At 40.8% G+C, this 16,633-nt stretch overlaps 2 protein-coding genes across 2 annotated transcripts; one reads left to right on the top strand and one right to left on the bottom strand.

The window, feature by feature from the left end:
• Window positions 1-864: 864 nt before the first annotated feature.
• Window positions 865-9,136, bottom strand: tmem68 (transmembrane protein 68). The gene is made up of 9 exons (XM_086203860.1): window positions 8,998-9,136; window positions 8,411-8,562; window positions 7,429-7,602; window positions 7,197-7,296; window positions 6,679-6,846; window positions 6,132-6,325; window positions 5,693-5,753; window positions 5,223-5,362; window positions 865-5,011 (listed from the first exon to the last, which is right to left on the bottom strand). Exons 2-9 carry the CDS (start codon window positions 8,468-8,470, stop codon window positions 4,907-4,909), a joined length of 1,002 nt encoding a protein of 333 aa, XP_086059986.1. The 5' UTR covers window positions 8,471-8,562; window positions 8,998-9,136; the 3' UTR covers window positions 865-4,906.
• Window positions 9,137-9,177: 41 nt separating this feature from the next.
• On the top strand, window positions 9,178-16,380 carry tgs1 (trimethylguanosine synthase 1). Its single transcript, XM_086205004.1, has 16 exons — window positions 9,178-9,270; window positions 9,505-9,638; window positions 9,810-9,877; window positions 10,099-10,208; window positions 10,327-10,399; window positions 10,688-10,798; window positions 11,076-11,582; window positions 11,866-11,983; window positions 12,423-12,509; window positions 12,705-12,861; window positions 13,135-13,465; window positions 13,851-14,000; window positions 14,241-14,387; window positions 15,232-15,450; window positions 15,690-15,766; window positions 15,969-16,380. Exons 2-16 carry the CDS (start codon window positions 9,532-9,534, stop codon window positions 16,083-16,085), a joined length of 2,379 nt encoding a protein of 792 aa, XP_086061130.1. The 5' UTR covers window positions 9,178-9,270; window positions 9,505-9,531; the 3' UTR covers window positions 16,086-16,380.
• Window positions 16,381-16,633: the final 253 nt, after the last annotated feature.

Raw genomic sequence — 16,633 nt, 5'->3', positions numbered from 1 at the left:
AAAGTTAAGTTGCTGCAGAGCTAAATCAGAGTGTCCCATCGGTCCGGTAAACCGATCGTCGCGCCATCGGTCCGGATGGCTGGTCTCAAACAATCACACGGTACTGGGCTGGAGATTTCTAAAGTCAGCAAGTCGATCGCACGCTCTTTAAAAACTTGCACCCTGATGTGCTACATCTGTCAGATGGATGAATTTATTTAGCAAAAAGCATAAAGTATGAATTAAATGCATAGGTTAAGGAGACCAGATTACAGACTATGGCTTAATTAAGTCATTATTATATCATCGGATGGGTTTGAAACAAAGGAATTTTGACAACCCTCAGTACAACTGACACTCAACATCTGCACTTTCGACCCAACCCCATCAGGTCCGCATGAACGCTGGAGCAGTGTTTGCTGATGCACGTTCGCAGGCTGTACCGGGAGCAGAGGACTGTATAAAGAAATTGGCGTAGAAGATTGTGAAAGTAGAAAAAAAAATGGTTGGAGGGCAAAAGTTTTTTCATTATTGGAAACTTTAGGCATACTTAATATGAACATCAGATATTGAAAATAGTTTTTTCCAAGAAAATGTTTTCCAATTTGTTGACCATGATAATTTTGCGGATGTTCTTTTTTTTCCAGATGAATGCTGGTGGGATTGAGGTAATCCAGCGTGGGATTACTCAACCATTTCCTCTTCCTCTCAACTCTTAACCTGCTGAGTTGACATTATTGATCATCGCCGCCCCTCGTGTTAGCACTCTGCTACCTTCAGGCTTCATTCAGCCGTCTTACATGTTGACCAGACACACTCGCGAATACTGAGAAAATGAGGAGCAGCAAGTAAACATCTTAATAAAAATAGATTTATTAACAGGTTGAATCGGATCTCAATATTTAAAAGTGCACAATTTATAGATTTAGATATATATAGTCATAATTTAAAAATACATGTTAGATCAGCACAAAACTAACATAAATATGAAAGGCAACCAGTAGAAAGAAGTAAAACATCCAGTTCATACTTGACAAAAAAACATAAAGGCGTCATTAAAAATTACAAATTATGAGTTGGCAGTGATTGAAGATCATGGGTCATACTAAAGCGTTCAGAAGCACAGGGTCAGTGGAACCATGAAGAGTCTGGGCACCAAGTCTGGCTTGGATGCAACTGGGTTCTCATTCGTCTCTAAATTAGTCGTTACAGTGTTTTGGCCACAACATGCCGCTGTCATGTGCCTTTAAGAACCCGTGTGGCTGCAAACAGCTTTTCATTTGCACTCCAGGTTCCTCTGGCCTGTCAAGTTCACAACTACTTTTTCAGTTTAACTGATGAAAGGGGAACCTGGACCCTATTCCCCTCTTTTTTTTGGTTTTTGTCAAAGTGAGTGATTAAAACCATTTGTGAAATCGTTCCGGTGTGCAGATCTGCCTGCAGCTCCTGAGCAGCTATCCTCTAATGGGGCGACTGCCTCCCACCAATTTCGGTCCACTAAAAGTGATTTTTTTTTTTTCCCAAATTCACAGGCTCAGATTATCCAATAACATTATGGAACCTTCAGCCAGCGGCCATGTTTCTTATGGTCTGTGTCTTAACTCTCACTCAGGGAGAAGTCAGTTCTGTTGTTGTAGGAAATTACTGGTGGGGAGAGACAACCGTGACAAGTTTGTGTTGACTTAAGACCAAGTTTTTGTTGATTGGTGGCATAAAAGTTTTGCTCTGCCCACAGCTGACGACATGCAGAAATACACTTGCTAGCTAAACAAAACGAGCGCTGTGTAAGGAAAGACACCTGCTTTGCACCGAGCCCCTTTGTCCCAAACATAAGACAGAATCTGTGTGTCATTCATAATATTTACATACATGCAAATAGTATGTTTACATGCACACACAAAGACAATTACTCTGTACCCCCAAACCACAATTTACTGATCATTATTATATAACACTGCTGATAAAGCGCTGAGGATCCAGGAATGACATTAAAAAGAAGAGGATTCTAGTACATCATTACACGTACTGCAATATGCACCAACTGATACACAAGTATTTCAACTAATGTGATAAAGAAGATAACTCAAGATGGATTTATGAGAGTTTGCAGAAATAATATCAGTCATGGTGAAAGGCTCAGTTTTACACTGACACACACACACACACACGCACACACACACACACGCACACACACACACACACACGCGCACACGCACACCTTTCTGAGAACTCATTACTGCAGCACACCTGAACGCCAACTCTTACCCTAAACAGGAAACAAAATTCAACTCTGACCTGGAACTTAAAATAAGCAACACAGAGGATATGAACATAAGTGCAAAGACTGCATAATGACTTCCTTCACTTTGGCATTTTCAACACTACGGAGCAAATAGGTCGGTATAAAAGGATTATTGATTCTTTCAATCTATTCATCGTTTGTAAAATAGAAAACTGGTGTGACATGCACATCATCATCAAGTCCCCTACCTTCAAATGTTTTGTTTTGTCAAGCCAACAGTCGAATCTTTCAGTTTATCGACGTAAAAACAGAAAGCAAAGCTGCTAGCATCATCCCAGCCACTGACAAGCAGGGATGCGTGATAACATCGGCACACTGTTGGTACATGCTGGTCGTCTTTGAAGTCAATCGGAGGCGGTCTGATGGCCAGTGTTTATGTCGGTACAGCTTTGCTCACCTTTCTTCATCTCTGCTTATCCCCAGTCATTTATGATTTAGAAACAATGCAGTAAATATATTATTGAAGTGCTTTTCAAAATGTTTTGGAGATAAAGAAAATCGGTTGGTAAAAATATCTGCAAATCAGGTAACGCCGATAAATCTGATATCGTGGATACCAACTGACAACAGGTAAGACAACAAGTAAAAAATGGTAGTATTGGGCTATGATTTGAGAGAGAGAGAAGAATGACTATATACTTTGACATTTCTCGAGGAATATCTAGTAAGCAACAACAGAACTGGTCTTGATGGGAGTCAGGTGTTCTGGTTAGTTGTCCTCCGATTCTCAGTTCTAAGTTACTGCAGGTTGTGTTTTTTCCAAAACTGAGGAGTCAACTGATAATTTTACAGGTTTACTGTGTAATATTTTGGTCTACTGGTACAGGTGGAATGTATCTTTTACTTGCAGTGTTTAAGGATACAAATGGCAAACAGAGTGTCAGAGGCTGGTGGAGGCAGACTGACTCTTTGTTCCTATGACTGGTCTGAACCCCATTCCAAAAGCAAGAATTTTATATGTTGTTTTTGTCTTTTGTTTGTTTCTTGGTGTGTGAACAGACTTGATGCAACATCAAGGTTAATACCATACCAGAAATTTGGTAGTCAGTAACAAAACTTGCACTAGAATAGTCTTGAAATGAATGAAACGAATGAATGTAAAATTTAACTCCTGCTGCACACCCAGTCTGTGAGAGGGGAGCAGCTTGTTATTGACATATTGTCCATATGGAGGTTTGACATCTGATAAAAAAATTCTGAAAAAAGGCAACATTTATCACAAATATCAGATAGCTTGTTGACAGCGTGCTAACGAAAACAAGCTAACAGGCTGCGAATGAGCTTTTGCTGTCTCTGCAGGGATCTCTGTACTCTTCCCTGCGGATATTCCGCTGGCACAGACGTCCAAAAATAGGCAAAATTGACCTCTCAACCTGGGTTAGTCAGGAGGAGCATAATACAAAAGCCATCAGGAGAAGCTCAGTGTGTATGATGTGTGTAGTGTGTAGTGTGTAGTGTAGAGTGAGCGAGCAAGCGATAGAGAGAGACAGAAAGAGAGAGCATGTATATCATAAAATTGGGACAGGAGGCATTTTAACAATGTCAAACAAAACTCCTCCTTGGTTCTACTCGCTTGCTTCAAGATGAACGGTGAGCCGCTAACTCCCTCACTGTTAAGAGGACGGTGACAGAAAAACCCTGGAGTTTGAAAATGTACCTGCATGAACCAACAATAAACCTTAACTGGTCGAGCAGTGGTGGTGTTGCTTACCGACCGATGAAGGCTTCTTTCAGACCGCAGCAGAGAGCTCCAATGTGCTGAGGCTACACAAATGATCATCAACACCATCTCTCTCTCTCACACACAAAATTATCACGTTCCATCATTCAGTATTTAAGACCCATTTAGAAGACTGATGAGATATTTGAGAATCTATTCAAAACCTTAGTAGGATTACAGTTGTGATTTTTGATATGTCAGTTTGTGTTTTCCAAGCAGTGTTAAGGTTAGCAGCTATTTTAGAGATTGGCCTTCTAAGAAAATCCTGCTGATTGGTTTCAGTCGCACGTTTTTGATATTTTTATCCTTCGTAGTTGGTCAGAGTTAGTAAAACAGAAAATAAGTGATTTATTTGAGATGTTATCATCAAGGATTCATTTTTATCTTCTAAAATCATGGAGGGAAAAAAAAGGTAGTAATTTTGGTTGACAAAATGACCACAAACATCAAGACGAGTCCGATTAAAGCTGTACAAACTGAGAACGAAGTTGCGTGTCTTCTTATTCATTTCAGCTCATGGGCTGAGTGGCAACTGTTAAGAATATCTCACCGACCTGCTCTTACTTTGACAATAAAATTTCAATAGACATCTAGATCTCATATATACGTATATGTCACTTCTGAGGTATGATTTTTTTTCTTTTCTTTTTTTCAAGGACTGACTTTAAACAGATTATTCCTGAAAACGAACAGAGAAATGTTCACAAGAAAGCACTACGAACATCTACGTAAAAGGAAGCCCAGTTGCAGTCAGCGATGTTTTGGGGGCAGTAAAGAAAACTGTGCAATTGATAAAAACCTATGAGCCCACCGAAACTGTGCACACTGCAGCCTTCGGAGCCAACGCCACGTGTCGTTTCGATCATACACTGGACCAGTCCGTCTCTGCTGTTGTGCAGCTGTGTTTATGCACCTTTGTGTTTGGTGTGGAATCTCTCTAGCAGGGCTCTCAAGATGTTCCCGGGGATCTTCTGGTGCTGGTCTATGAGGGACTGGACAGCCTGTTGCACCTGCGCAGCAAAGGATGAAGGCAATGTTATAAATGACTGGTGGTTAACGGATGACATCACTCTAGGGAAACACTCGATGCAGCTGTAGTCTTGATACAAACTCACAAATGTAAGTGTAATGTTCTTTCTGTGTTCAGTGCGATGAACAATGCCAGCTAATATGAATATTAAAACATTCTGTTTACTACACACACAACTGGCTTGAACTCACTTTTTCTGCCAGCTCAGAGGCATTTACACTTTTGTCATATGGAATAGGATCACCGAGGAACGTCCGAAACTTCACCGGGAATCCACCGTAAACAGGAGCCACAGGAAGACGAAACCTTTCATACAACCAGCGGAAAAATCCTGCAAAGAAAAAGACAGAAGACGGAGAGGAAACACGTGACACAGAGACACGCCGCCGCCGTCAATGTGTTAACAAGAGGCAACACAATAAAGCACTTAAGGTAAAAAGGGCCTTTTAACTGTCTAAGTGGGGCTGAAAAAAAAGATTTAAATACACAAGTAATGCAAACAACTCCTTGTTTCTTAATTTAAAAACTACAGTAACCTGAGGCCTAATGAAATCAGTTTGAGTCTTTAAAGAAAAAACTACATTTGTGAGAATTTTTAAAGATCTACGCTAAATTAGCTTAACTTCCTACCAACTATAGAGTAAGAGTTTTCTGCACTTACTGAGGGTTCCCAGAGATCTGAAGCCTTCGCGTACATTTTGAGTAAACATTGGAATTATGGTCTGAGAGAAAGAAGACAGCAAGGAGATACAGAATCAAAAAGGGTTGCAAAGCTGTTCTATGTAACATTTATACATGAACATATAGGAACATTTCTGTATGCACGTTGACTTTGTGCTCAAAGGTGAGACACTGAAATACTTTGAAAATATATATATGTTTGTTTGTTTTGGGGTTTTTTCCATGGCAAGAAGACCAACAATTTTATAGTCAGTGTATCTCTGGTTTGTTTACCTAGATTTATTTAACATGCAGGGGCAGTGTAACTGTACTGGGAAACACTTGAATGTAATATGACCTGTCAGCTGTAAATGGAGGAATGTAATGGATTGCACTCCGGGGTGATGCAGAGGTAATAGACTTCAGGAACAGCAACGCACCACTTCGGCGTCTATGGCCACCTGGGCGAAGCCTTTGCGTTTGCCCCACAGCAGCGGGTAGGTCTCATCACTGAACAGAGCCTCCCGCACGCCTCCAGGAGAAATCCCTAAAATGTGGCCGTTCTTCAGAGCCTGCACGCACTCCTCCTGAGGACCGTGGATCACGCTGAACACCTCCAACAGTAACTTGAAACCTGGCGAGGAGTTAATGGGGGGAAAATGGAAGTAGGGAGAATAGATGAGTTCTGCATTTTAAAAGCATGAGGAAAAAACTGAATCAGCGCACATAAATGTGTTTAATTCATAACTGTGCTTTAAAAATGAGGCCTGTGCTCCTTGTATTAATACTAGTTATGGGAGTGTACAAATTTACTGTAATTTTGGAAACAGTTCAATGAATAAATCTTCTAATTGGTGAGGAAATTTCTTTAGTTGTGGTCTTTGGCGAGATGGGAATATTCACTGACAACTGTGAACGTTTTTAGAGAAAGAACGGTTGCACTTTTATGGAAGAGCACAGAAATGCCTTCGGTTGAACAGTGAGCACCTGGGATCTTAAAGAGGAAGTGGTCAGCCACTGAATGGCAGGTTCGTCCCTTCTGGATAATAACATTGGCCAGGAAGTAGTAGTAGTCGATAGGAATGGCTCCATGATAGTAGACAATCAGTGCTGGTCCTTCGTCCGGGATCTTCTCCATGCCATGGATCTCATAGCCTGGTACACGGGACGAGGTACATGAGGAAGATTTATTTGTTTATGGCTCCATGTGATGTGAAGGGCAGGAGAAGGGCTGTACACTCAGTGGTACCAGCTAAATGAACACAGGCCCAACCGCTGCCTATTTCTTTGCTCCACTTTTGCATTCTTTATTAGGAGCTACAAAAAATCCGAAGTCATTTCCTTCCTCCAAGCTCACGACTCACGACAGCAATAACAAACACAAATGCAGTTTCACCAGACTTCTATATACCCTGTCTCATTTTTCTTATGTAATGGCAGCAGCTGCAACACCACTCTTTGTATGGCATCAGCATCTAATCATAACAGAGCCCCTGGTGTCTTACCATGCCATATGGCACCATGTCCATCCCACAGTGTAGCCAGTGTCTTCCTGGCTCCATCCCACAGGTTGTTTGAGTACGCTTCCCTCAGCTGATTCTTCCTCTGTTAAGATGAAAGCAGGGTTTGTAGCCACTCATCGCTGTACAACAACAAAATCTGCTAAGAAAATGTGGTAAATGCATGAACTTTAACTCACTTTTCAGTTTATATGAATATATATATTCTTCATAGTACCTTATAGACATGGAGAAAGAGTATAGAGAGGTAAAGGAGGATGACGATGAGGAATGGCAAGATGAAGACGATGGCCAGAGGGGTGAAGACCCACAACAGGTACTCCAAAACACTCAGATAGTCCTCCACCTGACCGAGGCCCGCCCATTCCTCCCATGAGTGAAAGACACACACCTGTGGACCAAAACACACACACGTCAAGATTCAAGAGCTTTAGCTTTTATCCAGACTGATGATCTCATCAACTGGAGGGGGTTACTTCTATTGCAAGCATCTGACTTGAATCTCGATGGAATATCAACAACTGATTATCATTATTATTATTTCAAATATCATACAACCTGCAGCAAATTATTTCTTATTCTATACGTGCTGTATTTCTTTGAATCTTTTGAGATTTACATCTGCAGTTCACCACTGAGCCACAGGAAGGAACCTGCTGGTTTTACTCCTGGTTTCAGCTAGAATGTTATCAGATTCTGCTGTCAGCTACAAGAAGTTAAGTGTTGGCTTTCCTATTTAAAAACAACTGTAGCTGATGTCTAAAATGGTTACGGTCAATTTAATCATAATTTCACTCTTTTACTCATTTATAATGAAGGAATATCATGATATCAGTTGTGACGGGGTTGGCAAAAAGTGAATCTTCAGATAATGAGCCTTTGTTTGTCCCACCCAACTGTCTTACAATACATAATAAGTCCAGTGTATTTGTCTCTTGTAGTTATTCTTCTAATACATTTAGAAGACAAGTTTCTCTGATTAATCACATGGGAAGATTGGGGTTTTAGTGATATAAAAGCTCCCCAACAATGTAGCTGGTGAGCACCCCTTTGTACCAAGTGAAATACAGCAGGTGAACTGTAACTGTCACATAATTTTAAAAAACAAAAAAATGCATGAACATGACCAAATACATTCACAGAGAGAACCAACGGCTAAAAGACTGTAAATATCAGAGCTTAATAGACAAGGCTCATACTAGGAAGGAAATTGTGCCTTCTGCTCCCATCAAACAGGACTGGTTCCCCGTGACTGACATCTTGCCAAAGATGGACCAGCTCAACCAGCTGACGACAGGATCAGTTAGTCAGGTGTCCTCAAGTTGCAGGATCACAATGCTGCTGCTACATACTGTACAGGCAATTAGAGAGAAGAGGCGAACAAAACATCAAGGCCCACTGTAGGTACACAGCTCTCAGTGTTAGAAAACTAATACATCTGACAGCAACAATTCAGTAGAATCTATTTCCTTGATTTCGTAATAATCAGAAGGCAAAGTAAAGGAAATGCACTGCTTGAGACATCCAACGTTAAATGTCAGTGATTCTGATTAAACAGAGGCTTTCTTTGGTGTAAATCAAGATTAACCTAACTATGAAGAGATGATACACTTAAAAACAATGTGGTTATAATATTAATATTTTGTACACAGAAGACTTGCAGCGAAGGTTGCGGATATAAGGTTAACAATCCTAAAAGATAAACATTGGCTATCCATGCAGGACAGTGAAGCGTTAACAGCGAACCCCAGTGAACTAAACATTGAATAAACACAAAAACAGTTACCTTCGATAGTTATGCTGAGAGCAGAGACGTTAATAACCCCACATTTCAAAATACAGAAGCACAAAAAATGCTGTCAGCTAGCAAATGCCCTCCCCCACAATTTCGGAAAGATTTGAGTGTGACACAACGTAACGTGTCGTTGATTCAGTGTCCCAAGAAACCATCGAACCGACAGACGAGTTCCGCTCATGTGCAAATACACAAACTTCCGGTGTGATTCTCAGTTTTCGATATAAAACCTTTAAACAGCTGTATCATAAAGTAATTGTTCAGGTAGGACTTGTAGAAATGTGTATTTTTAATTTAAAAAAAACTAATTTGATTTTCATTCTATACTGAAATCCAGCTATTGATGACGCGTCGCTGTTTCCCCCCCTAAAGTCTCTGACACGTTCATTCAGAAAAAGAAATCACCGGAAATGTTGTTGTGTGTCTTGCTAGGGGGGCGCTAGGGAAGCCGTGGTACTTCAGTTGTGCTCAGTATGTTCTGTACACCTTCACTCTTAGACAAACAGTAACTGGTGCACTGTGGCAATGATGCTGGACCGGAGCAGGGCGACAGTGGTGGCGGATATATTCTTCAGCAGAAGACACTCGTCTGAGGAGAGAATCCACTGCTTCTGCTCCAGAGTCTTCGTACAGTGAGCATCTCTCGTCTCTGTAATCATGACACCGACATATCAGCATGGTGAAGTATGAATGCATGAAGCTGTGGAGCTCATCTGTTGTGTGTGTGTGTGTGTGTGTGTGTGTGTGTGTGTGTGTGTGTGTGTGTGTGTGTGTGTGTGTGTGTGTCCTCTGCCTCCGTTCAGGGATCGAGAGCTGTATCGTTCTGATAATAGACTGCTCTCCTCCGATCCTAGCGAAACTGCAGTTCAAGGTGTGTTTCATGATTTAAAGTTTTACATTGTGACTGAAGTTTGTACTGAGAATGGATTTATAAAGCAGAAAGCTTTGGATTCGATTTGACTTTTAGGTCATTTGTTGAGGTTCCCCTTTGAAATGATAACACACACATGCATTGTCAATCCAACACTGATTTTATGTTTTCAGTGATATTATTGTGTTACATGTCGTGAATTTTACATTCCCTCTTCACAGAAGTGGACAGTGAGGAGGAGGATGAGGAGAGGTTGGATGAAGAAGCTCAGCTGATGGCCAGCATGGGTCTGCCCCTGGCCTTTGCCAGCTCCTCTAACCAGCGTAGAGAAGTAAGCCAGAGCTGCTGCATCTCTGTGCGCTATCTTGTTCTTTCAGTAAGCTTTATGATATCATCAATTCAATTGGAATGCTTGGAACTGACTGATAATTGTTTTGGTCATGTGACAGGGGAAGAAGTCCAACATGAAGCCTGGTACATATTGGATACCATCTGTTGAAGAGGAAGAAATTGTCGATAAAGGTAACAACATGAAAATAGGGTTTTTACTTTGGTCATTAAATTGTGATTTTTGTGTTTTAGTAATATATATTTTTTATTTTTAAATATTTACAGACACTTGTTCACTGTATACTGTTAGTTTACACCAGAAGAGTTCCAACAGGAGTTGCACGACCTGTTGTTCCACCCAAGAAAGGCAACAGTTTTGTTGTTTTCTAGAAAGAGTAGAAGCAGCAGAAGCATCTGTTGTTTTTTTTAATCCTCTGTTCTATATTCATGGGAATTCTGCTTTGTGATTTTCGAACCAAGATGGTGAACAGGACGAGTCTGAACCCCTGGAGGAAGGAGTGAAGTCGGTTACAGTGGGTGGAGGACCAGAGCCAGCAGCCATCACTGACGCTGGCTGGGAGGCATACTGGGGTAAGATGTTTGACATGAAGATTATATTGACACATTCCTGTTCCTGTGACAATTGAAATCTTATGAACCTGCTATTAATTTTATATTATGTTGATATTTTTTAATTACCATAGTGTGTAAAGAAACTGCCTTTTAAAAAAGAGTGATAGAACATGAGGGCATACAGGGAGTGAGAATCATCTTTTTTAGTATTTTCCGAAGTTCCCAGAATTTTTTTTTTATTGAAAAGTGAACTTCAAAGGCTGCTTCTCCATTTAAGTCTCTCTGTATCCCAAAGCTCAACAGGCTGAAGCTCTGCTGTGGAGCAGCTGGCTGGAGAAACATCCAGAGACAGAAGGTTCAGGAACTGTGACTGCTCCTTGGGACGACCCAGACACAAAGGCTGTCTGGGACCAACATGCAGCCGACACCTACTACTATTACTGGGAACAATACTCCTACTGGACAGGCCAGGGCTGGACCACTGAGCAGTGTAATGGGAACAGTGGTGAGGAAGCAGAAGGGATGGACGACAGTGCTCAGAGGCGTTTAGAGGAATGGACGGATAGAATAACTGTTCAGGATGACCTTGAGGATTTGAATGACTTGTTTGGACAGAACTGCACATTTGAGGAAGGTGGGAACATTTTGACAGACTCAGAAACCAACAGAGGGAGTGTGAGTGTGTCCGATGTCCGGCAGCAGTCAGAGGGAGAAGTCTGCTGCTCTGATCATCCTTCAGATGGTGGAAATAGTGAAAAGAGACCCGCTACCTCCTCACAGCAGAACACAGCACAACATCCAGGTAATAATGCTTGTGAGCTTCTGCCAATCATTATCATCATATATCATATCATTATACCTTAAATGATAATCTGCATATAGCTCTAAGACAACTATAACAATAACTTGCTTTTATTTTGAAAGTGAGATCACTGCACTGGGGGTGAATCGAATCATGTGAAAGCCTTATTTTTTATCAGTATTCCTCAAATTGTTTTTTTTTTTTTATCGGGGCACTCCATGTCTGTATTAACCTCCTGAGAGTACTGGGGGTAAGTCATGCTGACGATTACTCTTTGACTCAGATTCCCAGCAGGCTTCTGGCAGTCAGGGCCAACAATCTTCTTCAAGGATGTCAAGTAGGGAAGATGACAGCAATGAAGACAAGCCGCCTAGAGGGGGACACGCTAAAGTTAAACGCAGGTGAGTTCGGAGAAATTCTGAGCAAGGTTTTGTGTCTGGCAGTAACTAGCTCATTTCTTCATAGCTCCCACATTTATTTTCTGATAATACATGAAATAACGTAAATAGGACAAGGATGGGAAGCGCCATCACGTGTGGTCACATGGGCCTGTTTGCATAAAAAATGATAGTAACGGTGGCTCTTTTATTCCAAAGTCGCAGGCCCATGCTGTATTTGAAAATAGAAGAAAAATATTCGAGTCATAATCTTGGCATAATGAAAAGAAAACCTGCTCCAAATTGCATAAAAAGTAAAGATGTGAGGTGCATGATTTAAAACAACATAAAGTATAAGTTTTTGATTGACTCCATGGGACTTGATATGCTTCATAAGGGAAGAGCTAATATTTCTTCTATCTATATTGTAAATGCTGAAGTTTTATCTTCTGCCTGTCTTCAGTCATGAGCTGGATGTGGAGGAGAACCCACATCAGCCATCTGATGACGCCTGGACGAAACTGGGACTCAAACACAATCCAGAACCTCTGTAAGTCTGAATGGTTCATGCCGGGTTTGCTAAACGTCTCAACCATCACGTGATTAAAAAAACAGGGCCAGTACATCCTCTCCTTACAAATGCATATACTTTAAAAAGAGACTATATACTTATTAAAAGTCCTCTCAAATATCTGTAATGTGATGTTGGCCTGTGGATGAGGCTGGACTTGTGTTCACATCTCAGGTTTGACAGCATCTTCAGTTTTAAAGGCAGCTTGGCTCAGAAGCGTCCCAGGCAGTGGTGCGAGAAGAGAGCCGTCAGCAGCGTCAACAAACACACCAGGTTCACAGACACGGGCGGAGACGGCCCACAGCCTCACACCAGTACCACACTCTACAAGGTACTGTGTGTGTGTGTGTGTGTGTGTGTGTGTGTGTGTGTGTCTGTGTGTGTGTGTGTGTGTGTGTTTAACATCTGCATTGGTTGAAAACTAGCAGCCACATCTGCACTGCATTGAACCCTTTAAGCTCGGGTTCAACATTTTATTTGCCGACATCTTTGCATGTCTACCAACAAATCTAGTTGTTTTGAAATGACTTATAAAGAAATGTCATGAAGCAGAATTGACATTTATTAGAAGAGTAATTAACTTAATGCCTTGTTTGGTTCACAGGTTCAAAACTTCCTGGGAAGGATCCAGAAGGAGACACAGATGAGTCCAAGTGAGGAGGATGAGACGGGAGAAGGAAGCACGCAGCCACCCTCTCCGAGAGAAGTGAGGAGAAAAGAGGATAAAAAGAGCGGGAAGACTGCTGCAGATGGAAATGTTGTGGAAGAGAGTCCTCTGTTTAGTTTAGAAACAGAGAAGAAGACACTGTCTGGTCCCTTTCTTCCTGACCCTGATGAGTGGGAGGAGGAAGAAGAGAAAGAAAACCCTGACAGGCAGTTAGAAAATCTGGAAATCCCTGACTTTCTCCTGCCTGATGCACCTGAAGGCAACAGTGGTGAGCTGTTTGAAAACTGAGACAACCTTGAATATTATTTTAGTTGAATTCAGCATGACAGGTCATACAGTTGTGGAATTCCTGGAAAAGTCACGGAATTTTTGGATTGGAAAAGATTTTGAAAAACAAAGTCTGAAAATTTTGGGAAAAAGCAATCCTATTGAAGTACCTTTTTATATGACGAGCTTTTTTCTATCAAACCACATACATTTTGACATGGATTCCCTGTTTTATTTATTTTTACATGTAACATGATTTTTTTTTTCAAAGATGTGGTAATGTAAAAATTTGTTTTAACCCTCTAATTACTTTTCTAATTTTATTGCATTGTGTGTGTGTGTGTGTGTGTGTGTGTGTGTGTGTGTCTGTATGTTGAATGTGAAAGATGGACAGAAGCCAAAGAAGAAGAGTAAGCGAGCGAGGAGGAGGCAGCAGGTGCCAGCAGACATGGTAGCTGAACCAGACCTTGCTAAATATTGGGCTCAGCGTTATAGACTTTTCTCTCGCTTCGATGAAGGGATCCGGCTCGACCGAGGTCAGATTAGCTCTCCATAGTTATCTATATATATATATGTATATCTATATATATTTATCTCTCGCTCTCTCTCTCTCTATATATATATATATTTATAAAAAATAGATAATTCCTTTTCTTTTCCATCAGATCCTAAATGTCATTCCACTCTTCCCTACTGGATGTTTTTTGAACGTTCTAGCACCTTTACACCTCCTTCCTAGCACTGTTGAAACTGTTATGGTGGTCGGTGTGTTTCAGAGGGCTGGTTCTCAGTGACACCAGAGAAGATTGCGGAGCACATCGCCCTCAGAGTGGACGCCAGTTTCTCTGATGCTCAACTGGTCATAGACGCCTTCTGTGGTGTTGGAGGGAACGCCATCCAGTTTGCACTCACTGGAAAGAGAGGTTAGAATCATTGATAGTTTATGTGTATTCTTGGATTAGCAGAGACGTTTTTCCAGGGTAAATCCTGAGGTGGACACAGGAAGATCCAGTATATTAATTGTATAGAGGAAATTCTTATTAAGCTATTCCTTCTATATATTGACTAATAACTAGTAACAGGTACTAGTATATTTTAAAATACTAAAAATAGTCCTTAACACTACAAAGCCTGCTTGAAACACAGTAATTATTTGAATCCTTTTTTGGTTTATAGAATGTAAACGTAACTTGAAAGCAGCAAGCACCGGCACTCTTGTAAGTTGTGGTGTGCAGCAGATCCGTCATGAAACCTGACATTTGGATTTTTGCATGAAATAGCAAACTAATGCGTCAATTCTAATTTTCTTTTTCTCCTGAATTGCAACTATTACTCCCTGCTTCCACTAGGTGGTGCTAAATAGCACACAATAATGATATGTTGTACTTCACATGATGACAGCACAGTGTCATTTTGATACGCTAGGTTTAGTTCTACTCCCGCTGGGTTTACATCGACTTCGCTGTGATGTATTTCATTTGGTTTGATATTCCCATGCAAAAAAAAAAAGCTTTGTAAATTTTCCGAACACAAGTATTAATCAGTAGAACAACTATGAGGTTGTTAGCAGTATAAAGACAATTTACAGGTCCCAGAATGCATCCTTGAGGAACTCCATAATTCATTTCAAGTGTGAAACAAAAGAATGTCGAATTCTAATAAAGGTTCCTTAAGTTTGTCATGACTGATGGACTGTTCAGTGAGGAAGATTGGAAATGGATATGAAAGAGTTGAAAGCGTGAGTGTTTGCCTGTGTTTCACCCTCAGTCCTGGCTGTTGACATCGATCCAGTTCGGTTGGATTTGGCACGCCACAACGCCACAGTTTATGGCGTCCATAACCAGATCGAGTTCCTGCAAGGGGATTTTCTGCAGCTGGCACCGCGCCTGCGTGGTGATGTAGTCTTCCTGTCACCACCATGGGGAGGGCCAGACTACCTGACTGCTGACGTGTTTGACATCATGACCATGATGGAGCCTGATGGATATCCTTTTCTACTGAAACATATGATATTTTTATCTGAACCGCAGTGGTGACCAAAAAAGCTGGTGACGCCCGTGATTCATCATTCAACTTCGAAATTGTCTCTTCGAAATTCCCGTCTGTGTGCATGATACGACAAGATGACCCATTTCTATTTCAATTTTTTTTCCTTCAGCTCCCAAAACTCAACATGAAGTTACTTTCAAATACTGACTGGTTTTCATCCTTAACGCCAGACACATTTCAGATCTTCCACCTGGCCAAACTGATATCAGACAACATTGTGTACTTCCTGCCTCGCAATGCTGACATGGATCAAGTATGTGTAATTCAATGTGTGTGTGTGTGTGTGTGTGTGTGTGTGTGTGTGTGTGAGAGAGAGAGATTTACAGATAGGCCAGTTTTCGAGCGAATTCATCGGCCAGTCTTTTTTCTCTTGTAGTCTCGTTCAGGATTATAAACTAACAGCTTCGAATGTCTGTTACTATTAATATCTCCATGTCCATTTCTCCGTTTCACAGATAGCCTCTCTGGCGGGTCCAGGGGGGAAGGTGGAAGTGGAGCAGAATTTCCTCAACAACAAACTGAAGACCATAACTGCTTATTTTGGCGGCTTGATAAAGTCAGACAGCTCCTAGCCTGGTAAACCACAGTCTATAACTCATGTTGGAACTAAAATTCATATGTAGTCAAATTTCCTATTTCTACTTTTTACTTTGATGGATGAGCCAAAAGGTAAAACTGTAACTTATTTTTGTACTTTTTTATCAATTAAAGATTGTGATGTGATTAATACAAGTTCAAGCTGATGTTCACCTTTAACACCCTGCACGAAAGAGTTCATGCAGTTGATTTAGCACGAGATTTATGACATCAGTACTTGAAAAGCAACAGTTTTTTTCTTTTAAACATTTTTTTTATTATTGTAAATGATATTCAATAAATATTTTTTAAAGAATATTGTTGAAGTGGTCATTCAACTCTCATGTGTTTTAAAGTATGAAGCTGACATAACGTGATAGAATATCAACAAACTGTTACATTCTTAATGTCTCTTTTTAATCCCCAACACTGCAGATATAAAAACTCTATTTTTAGTATTTACTGTTACTGTATGGTTTAACATTACGTTAATAATAATTATTCTCTTTGATAAATGACCATCTAATTTTGCCTGATATTACCT

Source organism: Aulostomus chinensis, chromosome 5, assembly GCF_037954235.1.
Source record: "Aulostomus chinensis isolate RoL2024-O1b breed Wild chromosome 5, RoL_Achi_v1.0, whole genome shotgun sequence".
Classification (NCBI taxonomy): domain Eukaryota; kingdom Metazoa; phylum Chordata; class Actinopteri; order Syngnathiformes; family Aulostomidae; genus Aulostomus; species Aulostomus chinensis.
The sequence above is the reverse complement of the archived record's forward strand: the minus strand, read 5'-3'. Positions and strand labels throughout refer to the sequence as shown.